This window comes from Neophocaena asiaeorientalis, unplaced genomic scaffold (genome assembly GCF_003031525.2).
Source record: "Neophocaena asiaeorientalis asiaeorientalis breed wild unplaced genomic scaffold, Neophocaena_asiaeorientalis_V1.1 scaffold45, whole genome shotgun sequence".
In the NCBI taxonomy this organism is placed as follows: Eukaryota; Metazoa; Chordata; class Mammalia; order Artiodactyla; family Phocoenidae; genus Neophocaena; species Neophocaena asiaeorientalis.
Window position 1 is genome coordinate 11675131 of NW_020174642.1, and position 27973 is coordinate 11703103.

The 27973-nt window shown below is 59.7% G+C and overlaps 1 protein-coding gene across 1 annotated transcript; it reads left to right on the top strand.

The window, feature by feature from the left end:
* The first annotated feature begins 25 nt into the window (after nucleotides 1–25).
* On the top strand, nucleotides 26–27973 carry GATD3 (glutamine amidotransferase class 1 domain containing 3). Its single transcript, XM_024758197.1, has 7 exons — nucleotides 26–137; nucleotides 1518–1631; nucleotides 2541–2660; nucleotides 5020–5112; nucleotides 7673–7829; nucleotides 8948–9043; nucleotides 27802–27973. The coding sequence occupies exons 2-7, from the start codon at nucleotides 1519–1521 to the stop codon at nucleotides 27814–27816; spliced, it is 594 nt and encodes a 197-aa protein (XP_024613965.1). The 5' UTR covers nucleotides 26–137; nucleotide 1518; the 3' UTR covers nucleotides 27817–27973.

Here is a 27973-nt window from a genome sequence, read left to right on the forward strand (position 1 = left end):
CCCCCTCGGCCCTCCCTCTGCGGGAGGCGGTCGGCCCGCCCGGTGGACCGCGTGACCCCAGAGACCGGCCCTCCATCCCTGCAGGTGCTGTCCGGATGCGGGGTCTACGACGGGACAGAGCTCCACGAGGCCTCATCGTAAGCCCCTGGGCGGCTCGCCCTCGGGAGGGTCGGTCCCCCTTTTCCTGAACCGTTCGGAGAAGCCGTCCTGCTGGTTAGGAAGGCAGAGAGGACTGCTGGACCAGACTCAGGGAGGCGCGAAGGACAACGTTTAAACTCAATGCGCGTAACGTACAGGGATGCACAAAAAGAGCTTTTTAGTATCACCTGTGATGCTGTCACACAGTGGTAACCAATTAACATCTACTCTGCTGTTTTTCCACACCCACGTGTTGTAAACATTGGGATCAAACGGTCCTGCGAGTTGGAAATCAGAGAGCTCTTTTCCGTCTTTACAGCATGATTTTTAAGGGCTGTGCAGTGACCTCGCTGTAGACCGATGTCATTGGGGTAGTCTGTCAGCTGTTGCCGAGTAGTTTGTCCTTTGATCGATTTATTTAAAAAGTTCCCGTGAGCAGGACCGTGTAGGGGCTGTCAGGTTCAGTTAGTTGAAGGGGAGAGTTAGGTAGTGGTTGGGGAACACACCCCTCCCAATTGCGGGGCCTCGCTGGTCCCCGGAGGAGCCTGAGGCTGGTGGCTGGGGGTGGCCGCGGGGCGTGGCCAGCGGGTGCTGGCGGTGGCCGGACAGAGAGTGAACTTTAGAGCGTGCTGGGCTGGTGGGTGGAGAGGGCCAGGAGTTTCCTGATGGGGACTGAGCGGGGTGGGGCAGGAGAGAGGAGGCGGCGAGGAATAGCCAGCAGCGTGAAACCTCCCGGGCAGAGCGAGGAGTTGTAGGTCGAGTGCCCGCGAGGTTCCGAGGAGCTGAACCCCAGTCCGGGGGTCTCGTGTCTCTTCTCTCTCTGGAAGTGGGTAGTGACAGCACTGCCAAGGACAGATTTCGTGCCAGTGTTTGGACTCGGAACTGCCGCAGAGCAACCCTTGGTAGATGCTGGCATCAGTAGCAGCCCCCAGGGTCGCCTGGGTGTCTCCCACCCCCATGAGGGGAAGGTTGGGGAGACCAGGAGCTGAACTTACTTTGGAGACTAAAAGCCCTCCTCAACCCCTCGAGGCCATTGTGGATTGGCCCATGGGAGGAAGAACACCCAGAAGGAGCCTGGGAATGCAGACATCCAGGCTGTGACAGTTGCCAGGTCACCCGTCCCTACGGCCTGGTTTGTAAAGGGAGCTTGGGGGCGGCTAGCTGGTCTCCACAGGCCAGTTCAGTGACAGCGAACTCAAATAGAGGGCATTTGGGTCGTTAGCAAGCCAATCGTGACTTTTTGTAAAGCAAGGAGGTTGTTAACCTATGTGAGAAGTGTATACCTGTCAGTCACCTAAAACTCTGTTTTTAAACACCCGGTGGCAGGTAAAGCTGGGCCAGGCACATGTCAGAGTCTGGTCTGATTCCCTCCTGTGCAGGATGCTGGTTCACCTGAGCCGTGCGGGGGCCGAGGTCCAGATCTTCGCTCCTGACATCCCTCAGATGCACGTGATTGACCACACCAAGGGGCAGCCTTCTGAGGGCGAAACCAGGTACGGGCCCCTCCTCGTCGCCCTTGAACGTGCACGGGTTGAAACTCCCCAAGAACCTGCGCGCGGTTGCTTCGTCTTAGCTGGGAGCCGAGTCCACGTTTAAGGGGACTTGACAGCAGTGGTCCTGACGCTGTGCTGGACCCCAGGACGTCTCTCGCCGTCCAGCACTGTTGGAGCAGTGGAGGAAGTTTCCCCCTGAGTGAACTCCTCGCGCCTTCATTCTTACCGAAGGCCCGTGCGTTCATTTGGTCTCAAACCTCATCCACCCGTTTGGACCCACATATCTGTGAGCAGCTCCCACCGGTACTTCTGTTCCTGAGGGGAGTGCGGCCCTGGCCTCGCATCCGCTGAGACCCACCTCCCCGCTCCGGCCTGGCCCAGACTACAGGGCGATGGCCCCTGGGGGCTGTGGTTCCCAAGTGCCCTCCAGCGGGTGCAGACAGTGAGAGACGCGGCGGTGGGAAGGAGCCGCGGTGCCGTCTCCTGGGGCTGCGGCCCAGTCAGGACCCGGACCCTGGGCCGCGCAGCCAGGGCTGGGAGGAGCTCCCTCTGCGGCCGGTCCGGGGCTGCCTCACTCGTCCCTCAGAGTTGCTTCCTAACGCTGCCCCCGCGGTTCCATCACCGTCCGTTCCCAGCGCCAAATGCTCCCTGGTGGCCCTGCCTGACACAAGAGTCCAGGTGACTGGGCGTGGTGGTTCGGAAGCGCCCATCTGAAAGGGCTCCAGAGGACGTTTCGAGCACAGACCCGCTGTGGTCACTGTCGCTGTGGCGCCTTTTCTGGGGAGCGACTCGCACCGCCTGCGAGCCGGGAGGACAGGTCCTCTTGTCTCGTGGAGGCTCCTTCCTGCCCCGTTCTCCCGTCTGCCCACACACTGAACCTGCTGGGGGCCTCTCTCTGCTCTTCCCCAGGAATGTTCTGACTGAGTCCGCAAGGATCGCCCGTGGCAAGATCACCGACCTGGCCAAACTCAGCGCTGCTAACCACGACGCGGTCGTCTTCCCCGGGGGCTTCGGAGCCGCCAAAAACCTGTACGTGTTTCGGCTCGGGGCTCTCCTGCTTTTTCCCTGGACTGTTAGATGGGATGCGGTGGTGATGGGAACAGCTCTTGAGGGCTCTGGCCCAGTGACGACACAGCTGGCCCATGACAGGGAACCCCGGTGGGAGGAGGCTCCTGGGACCTGGCCATCCAGGTGTGGTGCTAGGGGTCTCGTCACATCAGAACCTGTCCGTGTACGTGTTCCCCACAGACACCTGCTCTCCTGTGGACCTTGCAGTGGGGAAAAGTGCCTTTCTGGTTGGGCCGTTTGGAGGATGGTCCTGACCAGAGGAAGAGAGATCTTTTTTTTGCTGTTTGGGTTGTTGCCACGGTAACTGGACCTCAAGCCTAGGAGGCCATCACACCGCAGCTGTGATGTACTTTGGGTTTCAGGTTCTCTTTTTGTTCTCTTGTTCCGTTCTTTCTTCTCCGCGTTTCATGGAAATTCTCTTGCGCTGGCCTTGCTGGCCCAGCACATCCCTTCCGACGTGGTGTGGGGCTGCTGCTCCCATGACGGAGGGGGCTTGAGGGCTGCAGGAAAGCACCCAGCAGCTGCGCCCCGCGGCCTTGGGGCTTTAAACACGGGGCAGCACGCATCACAGCCTGGACTACGTGCGTTTTGGTCAGTTGACCGCTTGGTCATTGAGGTTCCCGCAGCAGCGCGAGGGCCTCCCAGCTGGCGCTCTGTTTGTCCGGGCGCCGTGCACCCAGGAGCGGGGGCAGAGGCGGTTACGTTCCCGGAGGTCCACCTCTGCGCTCGGTCCTTCTGCGTCCTGACATCTTGAGGCTCCTTTCTGCTTGCGGCCGTCACCAGAGCACCTCTTTTCTCCACGTTCCCACCGGTTTTCCCACAGTCCTTCCTCCCTCCTGGACCCCTGCCCCGCCTCGTGTCTACCCTCTCTCCCAGAGCCAGCCCGGGAGTGCTTTCCCTGCATCGCCATCCTCCTGAGCCCCCTGGCAGGAGATGGCGGATCACAATCTGTGTCGGCTGGCCTTGTCCTTCTTACGGGACCGGGTTTCTTTCTCTGAAAGATGAGCTGGATTCACAGACCCTGTGCCTTCCCTCAGCCCTTAGACCTCGCCTGGCGTGAGGGTAGCTTGAGGGTTTGTTGGGGTTATGTCCCTGGCGTGGCTGACAGCCTGCCTCGGGTGACTTAGTGGTGGTGCGTCTCGGTGTACAAGGAAGCAGGGCCTTGGGTCAGCATCCATGTCTGTGACCTCCCAGACCCCTGGGGGAAGCTGTGATTTCTGGCCACTGGTCCCAGTCTTTCTGACCTTTCCAGAGGAGAGGCCAGCTCGTCAGCGGTCTGTGCGGTGCACGGGGGGCAGCAGGCGAGGGCTGTGTGACACATTCACTGTGGAGACCCAGTTCTTCCTGCTCGGGACTGCAGGATCACCTCTGGCGATGCTGCTAGCCTTTTATTTTCCGAGAGATTCACGTATATGTCTGCGTTAAAAATCCAACCAGATGGTAGCCTCTCGTCCTGCACTTGGTGTCTTTCACTTAACGCTGAGGCTAGTCCCTTAAACGTCTGGCAGCCGCACACACAGATCCCGTTGTGTAGGCGACCCAGTGCTGACGGGACTCCCAGACTTCCCGTTCTCTCTTTTGTCTTATACCTTTTGGAGGTACGACTGATGTACGTGTATTTAAAGTATATAACCTGACCTGTTTTGAGACGCTTACGCACCCTGAGAAACCACTTCAGGGTAGCCGGCATCCCTCACACCCACAGGTCGTCCCGTCGTGCGCGCGACGCGCGGGGTGCCCGGGGCAGAGGCATCAACCACGTGAACGAGGCGGAGGAAGCCCGGGATGGGGCTCCTGGCAGAGAGGCGTGGCTTTGAGATTTGATGGGTCTGAGTTTGCCTTCCAAAGAGACGGGACTGGTGTGAGCCCGCCGACCGGGAGGGAGGCCATTCCAGACACCCCAGCGGTCTTGCTGTGGTGAAAAAGACGGCGTCATGTTTGATTTGGGTTTCTTTTCCTTGTTAGTGAAGTGCAGGATCTGTCACGGGTTTTGGGCCAGTGGTACGTCCTGCCGTTCCTGGGTGGGCCGAGCTCACGGCCCGAGTGCCTGCGTGTCAGCTTCCCCTTCACCTCTGCTGGCCTTCCTGCCTTTAACCTCCCACGCTGCTTTATGTTTCAAAAAACAGAAAAAAATACACACGTGTACGTGTAATTACATGAAAGGCCGTGCACACGTACTTGCACACACGTGTCACTTTGTGCAGTTGCTGAGAAGTTCGCGGAGCACGCAGGATCCCGGGGGGTGGGGAGTGGGGCTGGGGGCTCCCCAGGCAGGCAGGTGTTGAGCCCTGCGGTCTAAGGAAGCCTCTTCTCGTGGCAGGAGCACATTCGCCGTAGACGGGGGCGACTGCAAGGTGAATAAAGACGTGGAACGCGTCCTGAAGGAGTTCCACCAGGCCGGGAAGCCCATCGGGTACGTGTGGCCCAGCGGGCCCAGCAGTGGTGGAGGGAGGGCGGTGGCCAAGGCCGTGGCTCACAGCCAGGAGCTGGTGCCTGGAGCTCTGTGGTCTTGGAGACCCTCAGCCCCTTTCCTCGTTATAACTGAGGGGGTTTCGTGTGATCTCACAGGTGCCTTCCTGCTCTGAAAATTCTGTGGTCGTGTGGTTACGTTAATTTCTCCTGATGACTTAGGAGGGGAGGGGATGATCCTCTCAGGGTCTAGAAGGTTCCCAAGTCCTTCCGTGGCCCCCAGCCTTTGCCAGTCCTCTCCCCATGCCTGGCCTCCGCCTTCCCGTCCTGGCTTGGAGCAGCCCCTCGGCTAGCTGGCCCCCGTCCTTCCTCATGCCACGGCTGCCGTGAGCACCATGCCCAACCCCTGTCGCTCTCAGCTGCCCTTCCTTGGGGACCGGATCCTGCGGTGGCCACACACTGGGCCCACATTCATGGGCCCAGCCACTGCTCACAGCCCGGCCCGGGGTCCTCGGCCTGGCAGAGGGGAGAGGCCAGTCGTAACCCACACCAGGAGGTGCTTGCAGACGAGTGATGGCGACCCCGTCGTCAGACCTGCTTGTTAGGCTGCCCTTCCCACGAGCGTCCTGGGGGAGGGCTCCTCGGTGCTGCTTTACCACGGGCGTCGGCGCACGACGCCGGTGCTGGAGCGTGTGGGTCGCACGCTTTGGAGTCATCCCTGGCTGGGGAAGTCCTCCCAGGGGCACAGTGGTGCACAGATGCACCAAGAACAAGATCCGCCAGGCTTTCCATCACATGGCTGCTCGCTGCCTCCCACTGGAAACTGGAGAGGCACGAGGGTGTTAGAGCAGTGGGTCTGAACGGGGCACAGAGGCTGCAGAGGACAGTCCACCAGGGGCAGCGTCCTTCCCAGACCTGCAGCCACTCACTGGAGGCCCTGCCCGCTCAGCGTCGCGGGCACCCCCACCAGCGGCCGTAGCCCAGGGGCATGCCTGCCCTCGCAGCGCCCAGCCGATCACCTCCTGGGGGCCCCGCTGGGGCAGCACCGGTGTGTGGGGGCGAGCGCCCAGGGGGGGACCCAGCTCCCTTTCTCTAAAAGGTCAGCACGACAAACGGGACAGAAGCCCAGCAGATTGGCCACGTCACGGCAGGCACCCTGTACACTTGAGTGAACAGGCGCCTCTCAGCTGAGCTGGAGAAGAACCCGGGTCACCCTGGGGTGGAGGGTGCGGGACGGTGACACGGTCCTGTACCGGCTGCCGTGTCACCGTGGGCAGCTCCGTTCAGCCCCTCGTGCGGCAGGCTACGCGTCTGTCTCTAAAAGCAGCAGCGCTGTCTGGCCGCGTGCAGAACGCCCTTTCTGGGTCGGGGCACCTCACGCCCCCCTTCCGGGCTGCCCGTCACTCCTTGACCTGCTCGTCAGAAGCACGGACAGAGCGAGGGGTCCAGCCGGCTCTGCTACCTCGGTGCAGTGCGGGAGCCCCCGGCCAAGGACGGGCAGGCAGCCCAGCCTTCGTCTCGGGCGTCGCCCGCAGAGTCAGGTGCCTGGGGACCTGCTGACGTGACAGATTCCCGAGATGGCCGTTGCGATGGCGCTCACCGGCTCGGGGCTGAGGGGGTTTGTCTCGTGGTCCCTGACCAGGAGTTGTGGCAATTGTCTCGGCACTGAACGAGCGTGTAGGTGTGTTCTCAGCACGTTGGGTTGCGGTCAGCTCAGAGGACCAGTTGAGCAGACGGGGTGGCGGGCGCAGCCCAGAGGGGTGTGGACCCCAGGGGAGGAGGACCGGCCCGGCTGGAGCAGCAGTGGCAGGCAGCACGCGTGTTCTCGCGGGGGGCAGGGCCCTGGTGACGCCCTGGCTGCTGGGGGCCTCCGTGTTGGCTGATCCAGGGGCCCAGGAGCTGCCGGTTGGGGCCCCCGGTGAAGAGCAGGACCTTGGAGGAGCCCCGAGGGCAGGCATCCGGCGTGGACCTGCAGGGCTTGGACGCCTCCAGGGCAGCCTGCTCCCGGGGATCTGGGGAGGGTTTGGCACACTGCCAGGACCGGGCCCCTGGATCCGCACCGGCAGGTCAGGCGAGGCTGCTGCTTGGCCCGCGTCCCCTCCAGAGAAGGGGATGGGTCTCAGCCGGTCAGTACAGCTGGGCTGCTCTGTTGCTGTACGATAAACCACCCTAAAGCTCGGGCTGAAGACAGCGCCGCCATCTGTGGCCTTCTCTCCGGGTGGGCCTTTGCACCCTGGGCACCGTGTCAGGTGCCTGGTGCGTATCTGGCAGCCGGGGCTCAGCTGGCTGCCCTCCGCCACTCTCCAGCCTGACGCCGGGTGCCTGGAGGCTGCCCCGTGCTCCACCAGTCACAACTGCCACGGGCAGCCCAGGGGCAGGGGCAGGGGCAGGCTCCAGCCCGCGGAGCTGGCACAGGCTCTGGCACTGGGTCTTCCGTCCCCGCGGCATTGGTGTCTGTGCCCCTTTCTGAGGCTGACCGCCTTCTCTAAGCATGACTTGCTGGGCCCCCGGCCTGGCGGCCACGTTCACATTCCTGAGCTGATCCTCCTCTCCTCGCCTTTCAGCCTGTGCTGCATCGCTCCCGTCCTCGCGGCCAAAGTGCTCAGGAGTGTCGAGGTCACCGTGGGCCACGAGCAGGAGGAAGGCGGCAGGTGGCCGCACGCCGGGACCGCGCAGGTCATCAAAGCCCTGGGTGCCAAGCACTGTGTGACGGGAGTGACCATATCCTTCCAGCAGCGGGGGCGACGTGGGAAACCGCTCTCTGGCCCCTCGGGGCCACCCTGGGGTGCTGCACAGCCAGGGCGACCAGGGCATGTGCGTGGAGGAGCGTAGCACCCGAGGCTGTGACCCCTCCGCCGTGCAGTGGTCACGTTCCCAAGTCCCCGCAGTGACGCTGGCTGAGCTCTGCACACCCCAGGCCGGGGGTTCGGTGGGTTGGGTGAGGAGACGGCCGTGGCTCGCGGCGGGTGGGTAGGGCACTGCCTGTGGCGGAGGGAGAGTGAGTACCCGGTGCCGGGCCAAAAGCCGGGGTGGAAGACGCGAGGGCTGCTTGTCCTTATCTGGTGGCAGTCCCCTGGGTGGCGCAGACGGAGGGCCACCCCCGGCAGCCTTGTCGCCCCCATTTCTCCTGCAAGCGGGTCCTCTGTGTCCTGAGGTCACCAGGGTGCGCTGCGGGTGTAGAGAGCCTCAGGCCACAGGCTACCCGCCTACCAGCTCTGCGCCTGGACCCGAGGGTCTCCATGGGGGCCGCAGTCAGCAGCAGAAGAGTGCGGGGCCCCAGGAGGCGCAGGAGACTCCGGGCGTCTGTCCCGGCCGGGGCGCGCTCCTCGGTGTGTCTCTACTTGCAGGCAGTTTCAGGTGTGAATGTCCCTCCCCTTCCAGCACAGAGCGGCCAGCCCCGGACCTGGGGCATGGCGTTGGCCCAGGAAGCAGGTCTCGGGGAGGAGGTGAGGCGCCTCTGTGCTGAGGCTGGAGCCCGGGTCCGGTTGCCCCGTGCTCACAGCGGGCGTTCGGACAAGCCTCTAACTCAGTCTCTTGACGTGAAGGATGGCGGTGCTGCGCTGCCTTCAGGGTGGCCCCGGGGTCCCGCTGGCGCTCGGGCGTCCGGCCCACGTCTGCAGCCATGGGTCCCGTGAGGCCCACTGCTGGGACGTGTGTTAGGAAGCAGCCCGTGGGGTCAGGTTCCAGGGTCTTCAGTTAGAGTAGCGCAGGGGGTGCAGAAAGCCCCTTCCCGGTGACGTGGGGGTGGGGGTGGGATGCGCGTCTGGGAGGGGGTGGGCGGTGCTTGACACGTGCCGTCTGCTCCAGCTTTGCGGTGTCCTTCCGTAACCCGTGTGCACGAGGTTCACGTGGACCAGAAGAACAAGGTGGTCACAACCCCAGCCTTCATGTGTGACACGGCCTTCCACCACATTCACGACGGGCTCGGGGCCATGGTGAGCAAGGTGCTGGAACTCGCCAGCAAATGAGGCCCTCGGTGCGGGGCTGCTCGCCTGTCAGCTTGCAACCGGGCAGGAATTGATTTCTTCGCTTAAACCTGCACGCGTTTTCTTTGTAAGGAGCGCGCTCGCGATACGCTCGGGGTCAGGGGTAGACTCCCTCTCAAGGAGTGAGGCCGGGACGGCAGGGCCCACCGTCTGAGGGGCGCTGGCACCTGGCCTCGTGTGCAGCTTCAAGCTTGAGATCAAGTCTGCCTTTCTGCGCCAGCAGAAGGGCGAGAGAGGACGGCAGTCCTAGGCCGGGCTCGCGTCAGAGCACCTCACTTAGTATTTGGAAGGAAACAATCTTTAAGTTTGTAAATCTAATAATCAGGAAACCAGAATACCATCTCATCGACAATTAAAGCTTCTCTAACCCGGAGCGAGCACGTGTTAATTAGAACAGTCAGCGGCTTTCTAGAGCAGGCAGGCCCTTTGGGGAGAGGAAACTTCTTTCCGAAACAGACATGGGCAGTTCTGTTCCAGGCCCCCTGAGCCCAGCAGGTGAGGGCCACACACGAGGCTCCGTACCTTAGGCTCAGGTCTTCTTGTTTCAGGAAGGGAGGGTGCAGGTGCTCAGTGTGGACCTGCAGGTGGGCCCAGGCCCCGGGAGGGGGGCGTGGGCCGTGCGGGAGGAGCGATGAAGTGTGAGCCGGCAGGCTGGCTGGTGCCTGTGGGCGTGTGGCTTCTGTCCTGGGACGGTTCACGGGGGGCTTCTCCCGTCACCGCGCAGCCCCGCTGGCCTGTCCTCCGTGACCCAGGATGGCGCCCCGGGTGCTCGGTGCCGCCACGTCATCTGGTCCTGAGAAAGCTTCAGGGGCCGACGCAGCGGGCTGTTTAGTTGGGTCCAGTCCACGGTGAGCTGTGTCCTGGTGGCCTGGGGATGGAGTGCAGTCACAGGTCGCCCACGCCGCCCCTCACCCTGCCCCACCGACGGACACGCCTCTAGCAGTTTTCCAGGGTCTGAGGGAGCTCGGGGAGGGCCGGGCCTGTGGAAGGAGCTGTAGAGCCTGAGACCACGCCCACCTGATCCGCTTAGCTCCCTTGGTATCTCACGTCAGGCAGTCTTCCCTGCACGGCAACTCTGTTCTCTGGTGGCCTGTCCTCCTCCCACGACGCTGGGTCCCACGGGACACAAGCCCCTGAGGCACACCTGCAGGCACCAGCCACACTGGCCAGCATCGTCCTTGCTCAAGAGAGCCTTGCAGGGCCCATCAGAGGTGAGGTTAACAGCTCATCCTAAGAAATTTGTTCCCTGAAACATTTTGTACAGATGTGTGTGTGTGTGTGTGTGTGTACATGCACGTGCACGTAGAAGAATGCAAAATCACAGGTGTGCACCTCGGTGAGTTTTCATGGAATGACCTGCCGCCTGGATCCAAAGACCACAGCATCACCTGCCCAGGTCCGCTCTGCACCAGGGGGATGCCCAGGCGATGGTGTGTGTCCTGGCACACGTTTCTTTTACAGAGACGTTTCTGGAGGGTTCTCCGCTGGCCGTCCGTGTCCCGTGAGCGTGGCCCCTGGGGAGCGTGCCGAGGGTGTGGCCCCTGGGCTCTGGGTGTGGCATGGTGTGTTCAGCTCCTGTGTGCCTCGCCCAGGATGCGGGCGTCTGGCCCTGGGGTCTGTTGGACCTTCTTTTTTCATTCCTGCCACCTCGGTGGCTGTGGAAGGTGTTCCCGTGGTTTTCTCAGGCCTCTCCCTCATGTCCGCTGAGGCCCCATCTCCTCTCTGTTTATTTCCTGGCCCTTTGGGGACCCTCTTTGGCAAAGCGTCTGTTGGAGTTTCGGGCCGTTCGCTATCGGTTGTCTGTCCGCGTTTGGTGATTGGAGCTACTTTGTGCTCTGGTTATAGGTCCTTTGTCAGTTCAATGGATCGCACGTGTTTTCTCCCGCTTTGTCTTTTCGTGCCGAGTGGTCTTGATGAGCAGATCCTGCTGATTTAATGTTGGCCTGTTGATCACCCTTTACCGTTTGTGTTTTTCTGTCTTTCTGTGGAAGAAAACTCCTTCCCGCAGGAATGAGGGCATTTTCCTGTGTTATCCTCGTGTTAGCGGTTGTTTCGCCTCTTGTGTTTAGATCAGCGGTTCGTCTAGAATTGGTGTTGATGAGTCATTCTGCTCTGCATTTGATTCATCGCTTCTGGAAATGCCAGGGGATGTGCCCACAGAGCAGAGTGGGTGGGCTCCAGTGGCCACCTGGAGCCCTGCTTGCCTGAGTTTATCTCACAGGCGCGGGGCGGGGGCGGTCTCAGGGGCAGTGGGGCATCAGTGCCCGAGGGGTGGAGACCCCCAGGGAGCAGGCTGCCTGGATTCCACCTCCTCTGCTGCCACCTGCTGGGAGCCGGCCAGAGGGCAGGCGGCTGGAGAGGGAAGGGCAGACTCACAAGGAAGTCCCCGGAGAATGTTTGTGTGGTCACTCCGTGTCACCTCACAGTTCCCTGTTGTCCACCCTGGACTTTTCCACACGAAATGCCTGGTCGCCCGGTCCAGCATGGCCACCACGGGGTGAAGTCCGGTGACAGCCAACACGCTGTCCTGTCGGCATTGCATCTGCCCGCTTAACCCTGGCGCCAGTCCTGGGCGGGGGTCCGCGAAGGGGGGGCCTGGGTCAGGCAGAAGGGCCGGCAGAGAACCTGGCTCTGGAAATGTCTGAAACGTTCCAAAGCCCGAGAGGGGCCCCAGCAGCCCAGAGCCAGAGGGAGTCCAGGCACGAATTCGCTTGACGGGGATTGAGCGCCTGCTCCTTGCCAGCAGCGTCGCAGGGCTGGGGGTCGGGGGTCGGGGACGGGGACACGACCCTGCACTCCCGGGGCCCGGGCTGGGGGCTGGCGGGTCCGCGAGCAGGTGAGCCAGGGGCCTGAGGGTATCGGGGGACCCGCCGGGCAGGAGGGTGGTCAGGGAAGGGGCAGGCACCGTCTCAGCAAGGACCAGAGGCAGGGTGAGCAGCAGGCCCGACGGGGACGGGCCTGGGGAGCTCAAGGGCAGCCGGGGCGTGGGGGTGCCTGGAGGCTCCTTGGCGGGGACCAGGCTGCCGGGGGCGCTGCAGAGCCATCCTTGGGTCTGGTGCAGACTCCCAGGGTTGACCAGGCCTGGCTGGGTGGCCTCCTCCTGTGGGCACCACGGGCACCGCGGGGACAGGGCTGGTCATCTGCCTGTGGCCCTCCGGGACCCCACCGTCCCTGCCCTTTCCCCTGTCTGTTTGGGCCCCTTCGTGGGCACCTCTTCACTGCCCCTGCAGGCCCTTCCACCTGGAAAACCTGGCACCCCGTCTGTATCGCCAGCCCCCTCGGCCCTCAGCTCCCTGTGCCAGGGCCCCTCTGCAGAGGGCTTGCCACAGCTCACGGTCTGTGGCCTGTGTGCGCACGCTCACGTGTGCACGCGTGTGAGGCTCGCTGACCAGCGTGGGGTTTACTCGGAGGCCCCGTGCCGCCCTCACCTCAGCTCCAGGCCGTCCACCAGAGCTGGACGACCCCTGCCCTTCCACAGCTTCCTATTCCTGCAAGACTTCCTTGATAACACGTTTTTTTGTTTGTTTTATATAAACTTTACTCTTTAGAGCAGTCTTAGGTTCACAGAAGAGTTGACTGGAAAGTACAGAGAGTTCCCATACCTTCCCCCACCCCGCCCCGCACACAGCCTCCCCCGTTGTCAGCATCCCCACCAAATGGTGCGTCTGTTACAGTCCATGAGCCTGCACGGATGCGTCGTCATCACCCTGAGTCCACAGGTTACGTGGGGCTCACTCTTGGTGGTGTGCGTCCCACGGGTTTAGACAAACGTGTGATGACGCTGACCCACCACTGTAGTATCGTGCAGACTAGTTTGCTCTAGAAATCTGTGCCCCACCTGTGCATCCCTCCCGTCTTCCCACCCCTGGCAGCCACTGATCTTTTTACTGTCTTCATAGTTGTGCCTTTTCTGGGATGTCACGTGGTTGGAATCATACAGTATGAAGCCTTTCAGATTGGCTTCTTTCACTTAGTCTATAATTTAAGTTTCCTGCGTGGCTTTTCTTGACTCGATAGCTCATTTCTTTCTAATGGTGTAATGACACACCCTTGTCTGAATGGACCACAGTTTATCCATGTGCCTACTGAGTAACGTCTTGGTTGCTTCCAAGTTTTGGCAATTATGAAAAAAGCTGATGTAAACACACGTGTGCAGGTTTTTGTGTGGACGTACGTTTTTAGCTCCTTTGGATGAATACCCAGGAGCACAGCTGCTGAATTGCATGGTGAGAGTGTGTTTAGTTTGCAAGAGACCACCAGTCAGTCTTCCCCAGTGGCTGCACCATTTTGCATTCCCACCAGCAATGAACGAGGACTTCATGTCCTCCCCAGCACTGGGTGTTGTCAGGTGTGGGATTTTGGCCACACTAATAGGTGCTGAGTGGTACCTTATTTGGTTTTCCCTCTCCTAATGATGTTATGACATGGAGCATCTTTTCATATACTTGTTTGCCATCTGTATATCTTCTTTGATGAAGTGTCTTTCCAGATCTTTTGATCTGTTTGAAAATCTGTTCATTTTCTTTTTGTTACGTTTTGAGAATTGTTTGTATGTTTTGGGTAACAGCCTTTTCTCAGATATCTCTTCTGCAATTGTTTTTCTCAGCCCGTGGCTTGTCTTCTCATTCTCTTGACTGTGTCTTTGTAGAGCAGAAGTGTTTGAGGTTTTTTTTTCTTTTGGCCGCACCGTGTGGCATGCGGGATCTTAGTTCCCCGACCAGGAATTGAACCTGGGCCCTCGGCAGTGAAAACGCAGAGTCCTAACCACTGGACCGCCAGGGAATTCCCGGAAATGTTCAGTTTTAATGAAGTCCAGCTTATCAGTTCTTTCTTTCATGGATCATGCCTTTGGTGTTACATCTAAAAAGGCATCACCATATCCAGGCTCACCTAGGGTTTCTCTAATGTTCTAGAAGTTTTATGGTTTTGCATTTTATGTTTATGCCTGTGATCCATTTTGGGTTAATTTCTGTGAGGAGCGTAAAGTCTCTGTCCAGATTCATTGCTTCGCATGTGGCATCCAGTTGTTCCAACACCTTTCGTTATCTTTGCTCCATTGCATTGCCTTTGCTGTTTTGTCAAAGATCAGTGGATTTATGTGGGTCTGTTTACGTGGGTCTATTTCTGGCCTCTCTTCTGTTGCATTGATCTAGTTCTCTGTTCTGTTACCCATCCTACACTGTCTTGATTACTGTAGCTTTGTAGTAAGTCTTGAAGTCAAGTTGTTCTCCTTCCGTATTGTGTTGTGCATTGACCTTGTGTCCTGCAGCCTTGCTGTAATTGCTTCTTTGTTCCCAGGAGGCTTTTTGTTGATTCTTGTCATCTGTGAATAAAGACACTTTTATGTCTTCCTTCTCCATCTGAATAACTTTTATTTCTTTTTCTTTTTCTTTTTTTTGTGGTATGCTGGCCTCTCACTGTTGTGGCCTCTCCCGTTGCGGAGCACAGGCTCCGGACGCGCAGGCTCAGCGGCCATGGCTGACGGGCCCAGCCGCTCCGCGGCATGTGGGATCTTCCTGGATGGGGGCACGAACCCGTGTCTCCTGCACCGGCAGGCGGACTCTCAACCACTGCGCCACCGGGGAAGCCCTCTTTGTCTGGTTTTGATATTAGAGTGACACTGGGCCTCATAGAAGGAGTTAGCAAGTATTCCTTCTGCTTCTGTCTTCTGGAAGAGATTGTAGAGAATTGGTATAATTTTTTCTCTAAATGTTTGGTAGAATTCACCACTGAACCTATCTGGGATTGGTACTTTCTGTTTTGGAAGATTATTTAGTAATTGATTCAATTCCTTTAATAGATAAAGGTCTATTCAGATTGTCTGTTTCTTTTTACGTAGTTTTGGCGGGTGTGTCTTTCAGGGAACTGGTCAATTTTATCAAGGTTAATTTGTGAGTATAGATTGTTCATAGTATTCCTTTATTATCTTTTTAGTGTTTATGGGATCTGTAGTGATGTTTCCTCTTTCATTTCTCATATTAGTAATTTGCATCTTTTTTGTTTTCTTTTTAGTTAGCTTGGCTAGAGGCTTATCAATATTACTCATTTTTCCAAAGAAGAACCAGCTTTTGGTCTCATTTGTTTATTAACTTAACTGTTTTCAATTTCACTGATTTCTGCTCTGATTTTTATTATTTCTTTTCTTCTGCTTGCTTTGGATTTATAATTTGCTTTTCTTTTTTTAGTTTCCTAAGGTAGAAGCTTAGATGATTAATTTTAGATCTTTCTTCTTTTCTAATATATGTATTCAATGCTATAAATTTCCCTCTGAGCACTGCTTTAGCTACAGCCCACAAATTTTAAGTTGTATTCTCATTTTCACTTAGTTCAAAATATTTTTAAGTTTCTCTTGAGATTTCTTCTTTGATCCATGTATTATTTAGAAGTGCGTTGTTTAATTTCCAAGTATTTAGGGCTTTTCCAGCTGTCTTTGCGGTTTAATTTCACTGTGGTCTAAGAGTATGATTTTTATTCTTTTAAATTTGTTGAGATGTGTCTTTCGGCCCAGAATGTGGTCTGCCTTTGTGAATGTTCCATGTGAGCTTGAGAAGAATGTGTGTCCTGCTGTTGTTGATTGAAGTAGTCTATAAACGACAGTTATATCCTGATGATTGATGGCGGTGGTTAGCTCAACTGTGCCCTTACTGGTCCTCTGCCTGCTGGATATGACCATTTCTGAGACAGGGGTGTCAAAGTCTTCAACTGTCTATTTCTCCTTGCAGTTTTATCACTTTTTGCCTTATGTTGTCTGATGCTCTGTTGGAAGGTGCATACCTGTTCAGGGTCGTTGAGTCCTCTTGGAGAGCTGACGCTTTATCGTCGTGTAGCACCCCTCACTGTCCCCGATCGCCCTCCTTGCTTTGAAGTCTGCTCTGTCTGAAATTAATACAGCTAATCCTGCTTTCTTTGGGTTAGTATTCACATGGCAAATCTTTCTCCATCCATTCATTTTAATCTATATGTGTCTTTATATTTAAAGTGGGGTTTTTGTAGGCTACATGTAGTTGGGTCTGACCGTCTCTGTGTTGTAATGGCTGTATTTTGGCCATTGTATCTACCACACTTGTTGCTGTGTCCTGCTCACGGCCTTTGGTCTTTGTTCCTGTTTAGTCTTCTGCTCTTCTTCCGCCTTGTATGGTTCTCACTGAGCGTTCTACATGATTCCAGTTTCCCTCTTTCCACAGCATATATCAGTTTTACTTCTTTTTTACTTGTTTCGGTAACTGCTGTAGAGTTTGCAGCAGGTTTACACCTCTTCCGCGTCTACTTTCAGATAGCCCTGTGCCGTCTCCTGGGTGGAGCATCCCCACTCCCGCCCCCGCCCTTGGTCCAGGGCTGCCCTCCACTTCGCTTGTCCGTGAGCCGCAATCACTGGTCACATTGTTGCTGTTATTCTTTTGAACGAACTGCCATCTGTTAGCTCTGCCGAGAAAAAGGAAAATAAAATTTCAGTTCCGCAGGGTGTAGGGTTCTAGGTGGGTTTTTCTCCCAGTGTTTCACTCGACTCTGTCCTTGCTTCTGTGGTCTCTGAGGAGCCATCACATGTAATTCTTGTCTTTGCTCCTCTGCAGGTAGGTGAGGTGCTCTGTTCTCTGGCTGCTTCCGGGATTTTTCCTTTATCTTGCTTTTCTGCACTTTGACTGTGATGTGCCTCGTTCTGGGTTCTTGGCATGATGTCACCTTTAACCTGTGCTGCGACAGGGGTGAGATTTAGCCCCTGGGCCCCGCACCCAAGTCAGGCGGACGGTTCTGGAATTGGCCCTGGCCTTGGGCCAGCGTTGCTGCATGCTGGGTACCTTTGCAGGAGGCGGGGTGCAGTGTTGGAAGCTCTGTCTGTTCTGTTGTGTTTTTTTAAATATGTATTTATTTACTCATTTATTTGGTTGCACCGGGTCTTAGTTGCGGCAGGCAGGCTCCTTAGTTGCGGCACGCGGGCTCTTTAGTTGTGGCACACGAACTCTTAGTTGCAGCGTGCATGTGGGATCTAGTTCCCTGACCAGGGATTGAACCCGGGCCCCCTGCATTGGGAGCGCAGTGCCACCAGGGAAGTCCCGCTCTGTCTGTTCCTGACAGACCTGGAAACACTCCTGTGAGAAAGGAGGGGGTGGGTGCTGGGGGAGGGGCACGCTGGCTTTGGAGAGCTGCCACGGCTGCCTTGGTGAGGGGCGGGTGGCAGGCGGGTACCGTGTGTGCCCAGTCCTTTAGCCCCGCCCGGGCCCAGAGCCGGGCCTCGGAGGTGAGGGGCATGACGCCTGTGGTTCCGCGCTCGATGGTGGGCTGCGGTGTCTGCACTGCACGCCTTTGTCACTGCAAGTCTGGCAGCTGCTCGGACAGTGACTGTAGGCGTGAGCGGCCCTGGGGGAGACCAGCCCGCATTGCCCGCTTGCAGAACCATGATCGGTGAAAGGATGGTTGTCTTAAGCCACTAGGTTTCTGTGGCGGTTTGTCACACAGCAGGAGATAACTGGTACCCACATCCCGTAGGCTGGGCTAGAGGCCCGTCCAGCAGGCTGCCCACGCTCAGCTCCCCTGACGTGGGGTCTGTCCCCTGGCCCGTCTCCCCACAGACGGGGCTGTTGCTCACACGGAGTCTGAGCCCCCGGCACAGGGCCTGGGTCAGGAATGCGCTGAGCCAGGGTCTGCGGCGTGAGCGAGTGGCTTGAATACCCCATGGCTCCCACAGCTGCCCCACAGGCGCCTTCCCCAACCTGACGAGGCGGCAGGGGTGGGATCTGGAATGGTCTGTGCCAAATGTCAGCAGGTCCCCAGACACCTGTACATCGGATGGGCGGTCAAAGGGAAGGCTGGGGCATGGCCCGTCTGCGGCTGGGGTGCAACAGAGGCCGCGCACCTCTGTGGTCCACAAAGGGACAGATCGTCTGTGACTTTGGTGAGCATCACGCCTGCCCAGGTGGGGCTCGGGCCTATCCTGCCTGCGTGGTTGGCCCTACTCACCAGAGGCTGCCCCTGCCGCCGGCTGTACCGTATGCGTGCCCTCCAGGCGGGGCCCTGAGGGTCAGGAGGTGGGGCCTCACGGGGCAGAGGGCCCTGCAGCCAGGTTGCTGGGCGAGTCCCCAGTGAAGGGAGTAGTGAGGGACTTCGGAGGGTCACAGATGTGGTGAAAATGCAAAGCCACTGTCCATCCAAGAGACAAGTAGAGTGGTTTCACTCTAGAAGGAAGAAATACCTGAGGTGGTGTGTGTGCTCGGGGCTCATCCACGTGTGGACAGGAGCTGCCAGGGGTGGGCGCCAGGTGTTTCTAGAACAGGTGTCCCCAGGGAGGCAGGCCCAGCTCCCCGGATGCCCATGCAGGTGGCCACAGGCTCTGCAGTCAGGTCCGGCGGCCCCGTGCGAGTCCTCTGGGGACTGAGGTCAGATGTTTGGATATCCAGGAGGGAGACGGGTTTCCCAGGTAGACGTTTGGCACAAGCTTGAGTGGTGGAGGACGTCGGGCGCTCAGTGATCCGCTGGTGCCGCCGGAGGAAGACCGGCGCCGTGAGCGCACGAGCCCCGTGGCCACCAGCAGCATCGCCCCGGCGCCCAGGGCGCCGCTGGGCAAAGCCTGGACCCTGATGCGTCCTCCCGCGTGACCTCAGGCAGGTCGCGTGACTGCTGAGGCCGCGGAGAGATGGAGGTGACACTGCCTGCTCACGGGGGCTTGAGAGGACTTGGTCTGTGTGTGTGTAGGTGTGGGGGTGTGGGGGTGTACGTGTTGGAGTGTGTGTATGTGCACATGTATGCACGTGTGTATGGGTGCGTATGTCCGTGTGGGGCACATATGTGTAGGTGTGTGTGGGTGTTGGCACATGTATGCACGTAGGTGTGTGCGCGCACGTGTTATGCGTGGGCACGAATGTGTGCTCATATGTCAGCGTCTAGGGCAAAGTCAGGGAGATGCCAGCCTGTAGGCGTTGCAGAAACGGTAGTTACTTTTTATCTCGCAGCATGAGTTACCTTCTTAGGAAACCACTACAGCCACAAGAAAAACGATCACCATTCAGTCATTCGAGCGCCTGGTCCTGGTGGCCAAGTGCAGCCGAACCCTGTGTGGGGAGCAGGGTCGGGGAGGGGTGTCACTTCTGACCTCAGGACCCAGCTTTCCCTGTTGCTGTGACAGCAGCAGTCCAGAGCCCCACCCCCGCCTCTCCCCTGCTCAGAAGGGCTTTCGCGGCTCCTGGGGACCCTGGCTAGGCTGGTCCCCACCTCTCTGCCTGGAGGGGAGGGGGACTCGGGGGGCTGGCTGTGCTGAAACCACAAGCGTCCTGACCCCCCAAGGGGTGGAGGCTGCTTTTAAAGGTGAGAATCGGTGATGTACTCCTCCGTGATGGGCCCTGGCCCAGCCCCCAGGGGCCCTTGAAGGCGCGGGCCCAGCCTCCTGCCTCCAGACTGTGGGCCATGGGGCCTCGAGGTACCCGGTTTGGAGCTCCGGCACTGATCCCTGCCCATCGTTTCCCACACGGGGACAGCGGTCCGCCCTGGCCTTTCTGGTCTGCACTCCAGCCGCTTGGATCTCGTGTCTCTGCTGCCTGCCCCTCCCGCAATGTGCAGCCTTACTTCTGGCTCCAGAAGGGTGTTCCCGCTGGGGGCTGAGGCCCAGGGACACAGTGGGGGACTTGGGAAGAATTTATGGAATTCAAATATCATAACCTGTGGCTTCTTTTAAAAAACGTTCTCTTTAATATTTTCTGTCTCATTTTCATGCTTCCCTGCACTTCCTGGTTTGGGCTGAGGTCAGATAGCAGAAGTACTAAAATACACCAAGTGTCTCTTGGTGCTCGGATCCGGCCCCGAACAGGAAGTTCTGTGAGACTTCTCGCCGGAAGGCTCCGCGTCCACTGTGGGCTCTGTGCGTGTGACCTGGGGTCCTACAGGGACACTGGGCTCTCAGCCCAAGGGGCCCATCCCTGGCTTGGGGACGACACCAGTACCTTAGAGGAATCAAAGGGGAAGTTTGGAAGCCGCTCATCTCTGGCCGTCGTAACAGACATCACGGATGGGGCGGCTTACACAACAGAAGTTCACGCTCACAGTTGAGGCTGGAGGTCTGAGATCAGGTCGTCAACAGGGCCCCTCTGTGGCCTCCCTCCTGGGCATGCTGTGGCCGTTCCCTCCCTGTGTCCCCATGCGGTCATCCCTCTGTACGTCTGTGTCCCGACCTTCCCTTTGCATAAGGACACCAGTCAGGTGGAATTGCACCCACCCCAGTGACGTCATTGTAACTTAGTCACCTCTTTAAAGGCGTAATCTCCAAAAGCGGTCACATTCTGAGGTGCTGGGGGCCAGGCTCCAACAGGTGGATTTAGGGTACACACGTCAGCCCATAAGACCGTCTTTATTTGCTTGTTTATTTATTTATTTTTGGCTGCGTTGGGTCTTTGTTGCTGCGCGCGGGCTTTCTCTAGTTGCGGTGAGCGGGGGCTACTCTTCATTGCGGTGCACGGGCTTCTCATTGCGGTGGCTTCTCTTGTTGCGGATCACGGTCTCTAGGTGCGCGGGCTTCAGCAGTTACGGTACGTGGGTTCATTAGTTGTGGAGCGCGGGCTCTAGAGCGCGGTCTTAGTAGTCGTCACACATGGGCTTAGTTGCTCTGCGGCATGTGGGATCTTCCCAGACCAGGGATTGAACCCTGGTCCCCTGCATTGGCAGGCGGATTCTTAACCACTGTGCCACCAGGGAAGCCGCCAGACCGTCTTTTTTAAGAAGTCAATCCAGGGCTGAAGGTGCGGCCGTTGAGCACCTCGGGTCAGGCAGTGCCCCTCTAACAGCAGAGCTCGTTCTGGATGGGTCTCTGAATGAGGCTGCCATTTGGGACCCTCCTGACAGGCTCGTGGGGCTCCTGCCTGAAGCCGGCCCTGGCACAGCCCAGGATGCAGGGCACAAAGGCTCCAGCTCCCCGGCCCCCGGGCTTTCGTGGGGAGAATCCCTTTACAGGGATTGTTGTTGTTTATAATTGTTACCACTTTAGCTGTTTAGAAGCGTACGGTTCAGTGGTGACAAGGACAGTCCCAGTGCCGTGCGGCCCTCAGAGTCAGTTCCGGGCCCCCAGACGCCACCCGGCAGCCGCCTGCCTGCCTGCCCGCCCGCCTGGAGGACTCGTCCACTCCGGGTGGACGTGGGTTTTGGATCCTGGAACACCCTCCTGAGCAGGTTCTCAGAGAAGAAATTAAGAAAGAGGCTGCCTGGGTGTCGGGTCCCAGCTCTGCCCGACCGGTGGGGCCTCGGCCTCCGGAGCGCATTCTGCCTGATGCCCGTTTTGTCCCCAGAGCCCACTCTCTCGTGGCCGCCCCCCCACCCCAGGGCTGGGACATGACCCCGCGGTGCCCACAGGGGTTTCCTCTTCTCAGCCGGGGCTCCCACTGGCTGCCCTAGGCCACCTCCAGAAGCCACCTGAGACATGGCGGCCGAGGGATTTCTGGAGGAGGGGCGCACAGGTGGGCAGACAGATGGGGAGGCCATCATGGCAGGTCTGAGGTCATAACTGGCCCCCCGGGCCCTGGAGGGGCCTCGAGCCCCAGCTGACAAGGTGGGCAGGGCTTCCTTACCCCAGCCCCGTCCATCAGGGACACGGGTTCCCAGATGCCTCCGCCCAGACGGGAGCCCAGGTGGGTGGGTGTCTGGGGGCACGAAAGGATGGAGGAGCCGGGAGGGTGTCTGGGAGAGCGCCACCCCTCCAGCAGCCCTGGGTCCGTGCTGTCCCTGGGTGGGACCTACCTGGTCCTCTCACCCGCTGGCCCCTCCTGCAGGGCGGGGCCAGCACTCAGTCTGGAGCTGTGGCGGCTGACAGCCAGCGTCATGGCCCGGCTTGGTCTGGAGGAGGAAGTTGGTCTCGGGAGCCCGTTGGGGATTTTGAAGGGGGATTTCCATCCAGGCACCAGCCGTTATGGAGGTGCTAGATGGCTCCGGACGGTCAGCCCCTTTTTATTTTTTATTTTTTTATTTAGCTGTGCCTGCTCTTAGTTGCAGCTCGTGGGATCTTCGCTGCCACGTGTAGGATCCTTGGTTGCAGCCTGCGGCATCTAATTCCCTGACCAGGGCTCAAACCCAGGCTCCCTGCGTTGGGAGCGTGGAATCCTAGCCGCTAGACCGCCAGGGAAGTCCCCAGGTCAGTCCCTTATCAAGTGAGTCACCTTAGAGCTTAGGGTCACGGCTGCAGCATCTCAGGTCCCGTGCTGTGCCTGGGGGGCGGGGGGGTGCTCATCCAGGCTCCTGAAGGAGGACAGAAGGCAAGGCCTCCCCGGCCCAGCTCCCCAGCCCCTCCAGCAGGCTGATGCCCGTCTGTTGTTCATTTTATGTGTCAGCTACGCCTTGGGGCACCCAGATTAAACAGGGTTTCTGGGCACGTCGGAGGGGGCGTTCGCCCTCTTCCCCAGCGGTCACAGCCAAGCCAGACAACAGGAAACCAAAGCAAACACGAGGACCCCGTGGAGCCTCCAGCCTGGACTCGGCGACCCCTTGCTGGCCAATTCTCAGGACGCCAGGGCTCACAGCACGGTCCCGATGAGGGGCTTGCCCGATGCCTCACGGTCACAGTGGGCAGCTGTTGTCCCCCTTGGGCCTCCCGGGAGGCTGAGCCGGGTGAAGGGGGTCTTCGAGCTGTGAGGGCGGGCGGTGGGGGGCACTGCCCCTTGCCGAGGTGGGTGCCTGTCCGGAGGTGGTGGCTGTGCCGCCCTTTGCCCAGATGGACACGGAGGCGGTCCTCACTGTGGACAGGCCCTTAATTAACCTGGTCGCGATAGGGAAGAGCCCAGTCACGACACCAGCATGGGAAGCCGAGGGAGGGCCGTCCAGGGGCTCTCCCGACAGCTGAGCTGCCCACACCGTCTGGTTCAGCCATGTTGTTACCGTCGGGGGTGCCCGAAGCAGCCTCGCCGTGTTCAGGGTCTTTCGTGCGCGTAGACTTGAGTGCACGACGCAGCCTGGTTGACAAGCCCTGTGCTCTCGTGGCCTTTCTGACATTCCTGCCGGGACGTGGGGACTTTTGGACGGCCCCGTGGTGCTTTTTCAAGGGGCGTTGACATAAAACTCCCTCCCCCGCCCCATTATTATAACTGACATTGGGGTGGTTTAGAATTTTCCTGATTAAAATAATGTTGGGAAGGACGTTTGGCCTCTAAGGCTTTTTCCTCAGGGTATTTTCTCGGAACCGGGATTGCGGGATCGTGGGTATGAACGTTTCACAGGCAAGCTGCAGGGTGGAGAGGTTCCCACGTGAGGGCTGCTCGTCGGAGGACGTTTCCAACGTGATGGGCCAGGACCGGGCCTGCCAGGGTCCTGGGATCCTGGGGGGCTGGGCATCCTCAGACTGGGCAGGAAGCCCCCCAGGCCTTCCGTCGGGCTTCTACAGAGGTGCCCTTCTCCTGGGAACCCCCGCGCCAGGCCGCTGTGTCGTGGCCATGGCCAGTGGCTTGCACCGGGAGTCCCCGTGGCACGTTTCCTCTCCAGTCCCACGGCCTGGGTGGGTGGCGCACAGGGGTCGCTGCCTCTCAGGTGGGGCCCCTTTCTTTGTACTGGTCTAAGAGGAGCCAGGTTATGAACACGCCAACTCGACGTTGTCTGCACGTGTGGGTGGGTGGTGGGCCAGTAAGTGAAGGCGACACTTGCAGGCAGGAGCAGAGGGCAGGCGGGGGCGCTCGGGACCCGGGCCAGGTCCCGCCTCCCGGGCCTCCAGCCCCGTCACCGCGTTTGTCGTGGCCCACCATCACCCCCAGCTTCAGGCAGGCCAGAGCAGGCTCGGGGCTCCGTGACCTGGGGGCCCCAGGTGGCCGCCCCAGGCCCCGGCCCTCAGGGTCCCCACCTCCCGTGAGCCTTTCTCCTGGAAGCTTCGGCCAATCGTGGTGCATCCCCACCACCCATCCCCCTTTGCTGTGTCTCCCAGCCCCACCCGCTCTCCTCTCCTGGGTGCCCTTGCCTCGTGCCCACCCCCATCCAGCCTCAGCCTCTGTCCAGGGACAGATGTGTTCCTTCCTCTTCACACTGTGACCAACAGCCTGGAGCTGGACAAACCAGCCAGGCTCCTCTGTGCCCCCCACTGGGACCCCCCCCACCCACCTTGCGCTTCCGAGTCCGTCCCTGCCCAGTCCAGTCGTAGCAGGAATCCTGCAGGGTCTGTTTGGCATCTGTGGAGAACCCCGCCCTCTGTAGGTGGCGCATCTCCCCTCCCCCGCCATCCCCCAAGGTGTCCTGTCCACTCGGGGGTCTCTGAGCAGCGAACCCCCTCTGTCTCCACGGTACTCGGGCTGAGCCGTGGTCCTGAGTGGCTTCCTTCCCATGTTAACAAGCGTCGGAAGGCTTTCTCCCTCTGGGTCATAAATCACAACTGGCCCCCGACCCCAAGTCCTCTTCCAGGCGTCTGTCCCGAGCCCAGCAGCTGGCACTGTGAGTTGGTTTGGTTCCCATGTCACATCCGAGGACTTCCTGGAGCCCCAGGGTTGGGGTGAGGACGAGGGATAGCCTGGCTGGAGGGCACGCAGTGAGGGGAAGCCCCGGGATGCTGGGCCAGCCCGGGACGGCCAGGTCCACAGCGCACCCCCTTTGGGGGCGTGGGTGTGGTGTCCAGCACGCATCCTGGCAGGTGGCCCTTCCTGTGCAGGAAAACGCAGGTTAAACGGAGCTGAACAGGCGTCTTTATTGGAGAACGTCTCAGGCCCTACGCGTGCTTCCCAGGGATGCGCCTCGCAGGGTCGTGGGCCCCGCCGACCCTCTTCTTTGCCCATATCTTGCTCCAGTCGTGTTCATGGAGACCTGCCCCAGGGAACTCTGTCCTGGGAACTGAACTAAAAGTGTTGGCATCCCGAACGGCTGGCCCCCCCACCCCTCAGCTGTGGGCTCGCTGGGGGGTGCTCTCCGACCCTCAGTCCTCCGAAGGTGCTGGGCCAGCAGACATGTCTGCCCCACAGCTGGGCACAGTCCAGATGCGGCTGCTCTTCTGTGGAAGGAGTACGTTCATCCCAGATCCTGTAGAGGGTTGAATTGTGGCCCCCCTCCAAAAGATACATCCACCTGGACCCCATTTTGGAAGTAGGGTCTTTGCAAAGGTGATTAAATTAAGGACCTTGTGATGAGATGGTCCTGAATACTGGGGTCAGCCCTGAACCCAGTGACAGGTGTCCCTATAAGAAGTGCATGGAGAGAGGAGGAGGTTGTTAACGACAGAGGCTGGACGGGAGTGATGTGGCCACAAGCCAAGGACGCCTGGGGCCACTGGGAGCCGGAGGAGGGGCTGGAGCAGCTTCTCCCTGAGTCTCCAGAGGGAACCAACCCTGCAGACACCTTGGTTTTGGACTTCCGGCCTCCTGAATGTGAGGGGATGAATTTCTGTTGCCTGAAGCCACCAAGGGTGTGGTGATTGGTTACAGCACCTCTAGGGAACCGATAGGACACTGAATGGAGACCCAAACCCCCAGGCCCACTCAGATGAGACGTGGCCACTTCTTCACTAAGCAGCGGATCCCAGATGCTGTGAGCACAGAGTCCCTGGAATCTTCCTGAAAAGCAGACTGACTCAGTGACTGGGTGGCCGAGACTGGGTTTCCCACTGGTTCCGGTGTCTCCGTGCTGGTGGGCTCTGGGCCACGAGTGGCCAGGAAGGAAACCATTTGTTACAGAACCTCTGACACAACTGGGAGCTTCCCAGAGTGCCCTGGGGGACCCGCCCTCACGGCCCTGCTTGGATTGGCCGGGGCCTGGGCTGGGCAGCAGGGTGTTCAAAGCTCCCCGGGGCCCCCTGTGTACAGCCAGGCTGGGAACCCCGTGCGCGGCAGCCCCAGTCGTGACGCTGAGGATGGCGGGTGCCCACCTGCACCTGGAGGTGTGTGTCCCCGCAGGAGCTGCCTGCATTCAAGGGGGGGCGGGGGGGTCCTGACACATTCTAGAACCAGCCAAAGGGACGTGACTCAGCAGAACACAGCCAGGTCACAGGAAGGTCGGGGCCTGACCCTGAAGCCAGAGGCGCAGGTCAGGGAGGGAGCTGGGTGCCCGCGGGCAGCTCCCCGGTCGGCTCCGTCTCCCGGAGTCCACAGGGTCCACCAGGTCCTAGGACAGGCAAGGCCTGAGGCAGGGGCGGGGCCGCCACGTGGGGGCCTGTCGCCATCAGTCGGGGTTTGCAGTGGGATCGTTGCCGAGTGCGGGGACGGGCGGATGGACTCTCGTCCAGCCCGGGGCCTCAGCCTCGTGTGTGCAGTCGCCCAGGGAGTGATCCACTCCCCTACCAGAAGGTTCCTCTCAGTGACGTCAGCACAAGACTTCCTGTCCGCCGCAGCTGTTGAACTTGGACCGCAGGCTGTCATCTGTTGCGAAACAAAGGCCTTCATTGCTGCCTGACCAGGTGCCCTCAACCCTCCAGGACCAGACCCCGCAGGGAGCCTGGCTCCTGAGAGGAGTGACCTGAGGGCCACTCCCTCCCTGACCTGACCCTGACCCTGACCCTCGGTGCATCCACCAGGGAACTTCAAATGTGGATTCCGAATGTCTGCATCGGCCGAAGTCACCACCACGGAGGGATGGGAGGGATGGGATGCTCTGTGCCGAGAGGCTGCACCAAACCCCTGCTGTCCCCCGACCCCAGGGTTCAGAGCCAGTGGCCTCAGGCGCCCGGTGCCAGCATAGGGTGGCCGCTGCTTCCATCTCTCCACTTGCCCGCAGTGACCTGAGGCAGGGGCACAGGAAATGCCTCCCGTTCTGAAGGGTTTCGGACCCTGGGGATCACACCAAGGCCATCCTTGTGACCGAGGACAGCCTGTCCTCAAAGCTGTGCAGTGACTCACTAGGAAGCACCAGGCTTGGGGCCGCCCCCTGTCGGGACCCCTGCCCTCCCCACAGTAGGGTCCACCTGGCTCAGAGTGGCGTCCCCACGAGCCTGGGGAGGGGACCCCCAGTTCCTGGGTCCAGTGCTGTGTCAGCCTCTTCCAACACCTCTCTCCCCCACACCCCTCAGCCCTGGGTCCCCATGCGTCTGGGTGCCCCTCTGAGCCCCGACCCCTCATCGCCAGCCAGCACCAGCTCAGCCACAGCCTGACTGTGCTCAGTCCACCTCCACCCCGGGAGTGGCGAGCTGTCGGTCACCTCCAGAGGGGAGAGGACGTCCCTCCAGAGAGGGGATGAGGCCCGCGGTGGTGAGGCTACAGGGGTAGGCGGGTGGAGTGGTGGGGAACCCTCGGCGGGCTGCTTCACGGAACCCCTTCTCCTCGTCCTCAGAAGGGCCCCCGCCCTTTCAGGAGAGCAGCCCTGTGGGAGGCCTGGCTGGAGGCTAGGGGGCCGTGATGCTGAGCGGAGCGCCCGCCCTGCAGACCCCTGCACCGCCCCCAGGTGCCCGGGGGTGACTGCAGCCGCAAGCCAGGCCCTGGCCCCGTGACGGCCACCTGCCCGGCCCCACGGGCCCCTCCATCTTTGGATGAGCGAGGGATGGAGAGCACGGGCTGCAGGACTCGGGGTGGATGAGGCAGTTGCCCCTGGAGGGAAGTGGAGAGAAACCCCAGGGCTCTGAGCCGTGGGCGGCTGGCTGTGCGTGTTCCGGACACAGGGCCTGCCGCCCTCAGATCTGGGCATCGGGCCATGGTCTCGGAATACTGGGGACGTGCTGGGAGGCTGCTGGGCGCTGGGGCCCAAACTGCAGGACCCCTGAGTGGGCAGCTTTCAGACACAGGAGGACAGAGGGGAAGTCCCCCAGCCCTGCGGTGGCCCCAGCTCCGTTCCCCTTTCCCCGTTCACAGGCTGCAGCCACGTGAGCAGGGCTGACGTGCCTGGGACTTCTCTCCAGAAAGGGCCCTGGAGTCAGAGAGGAGTCAGCTGGAAGTTTTCTTCAGTGCTTTGTTGTGAAAACGTTTTTTGGAACCAATATTTCCTTTTTTAAAATTGTGGGAAAATATAATAATGTGAAACTTA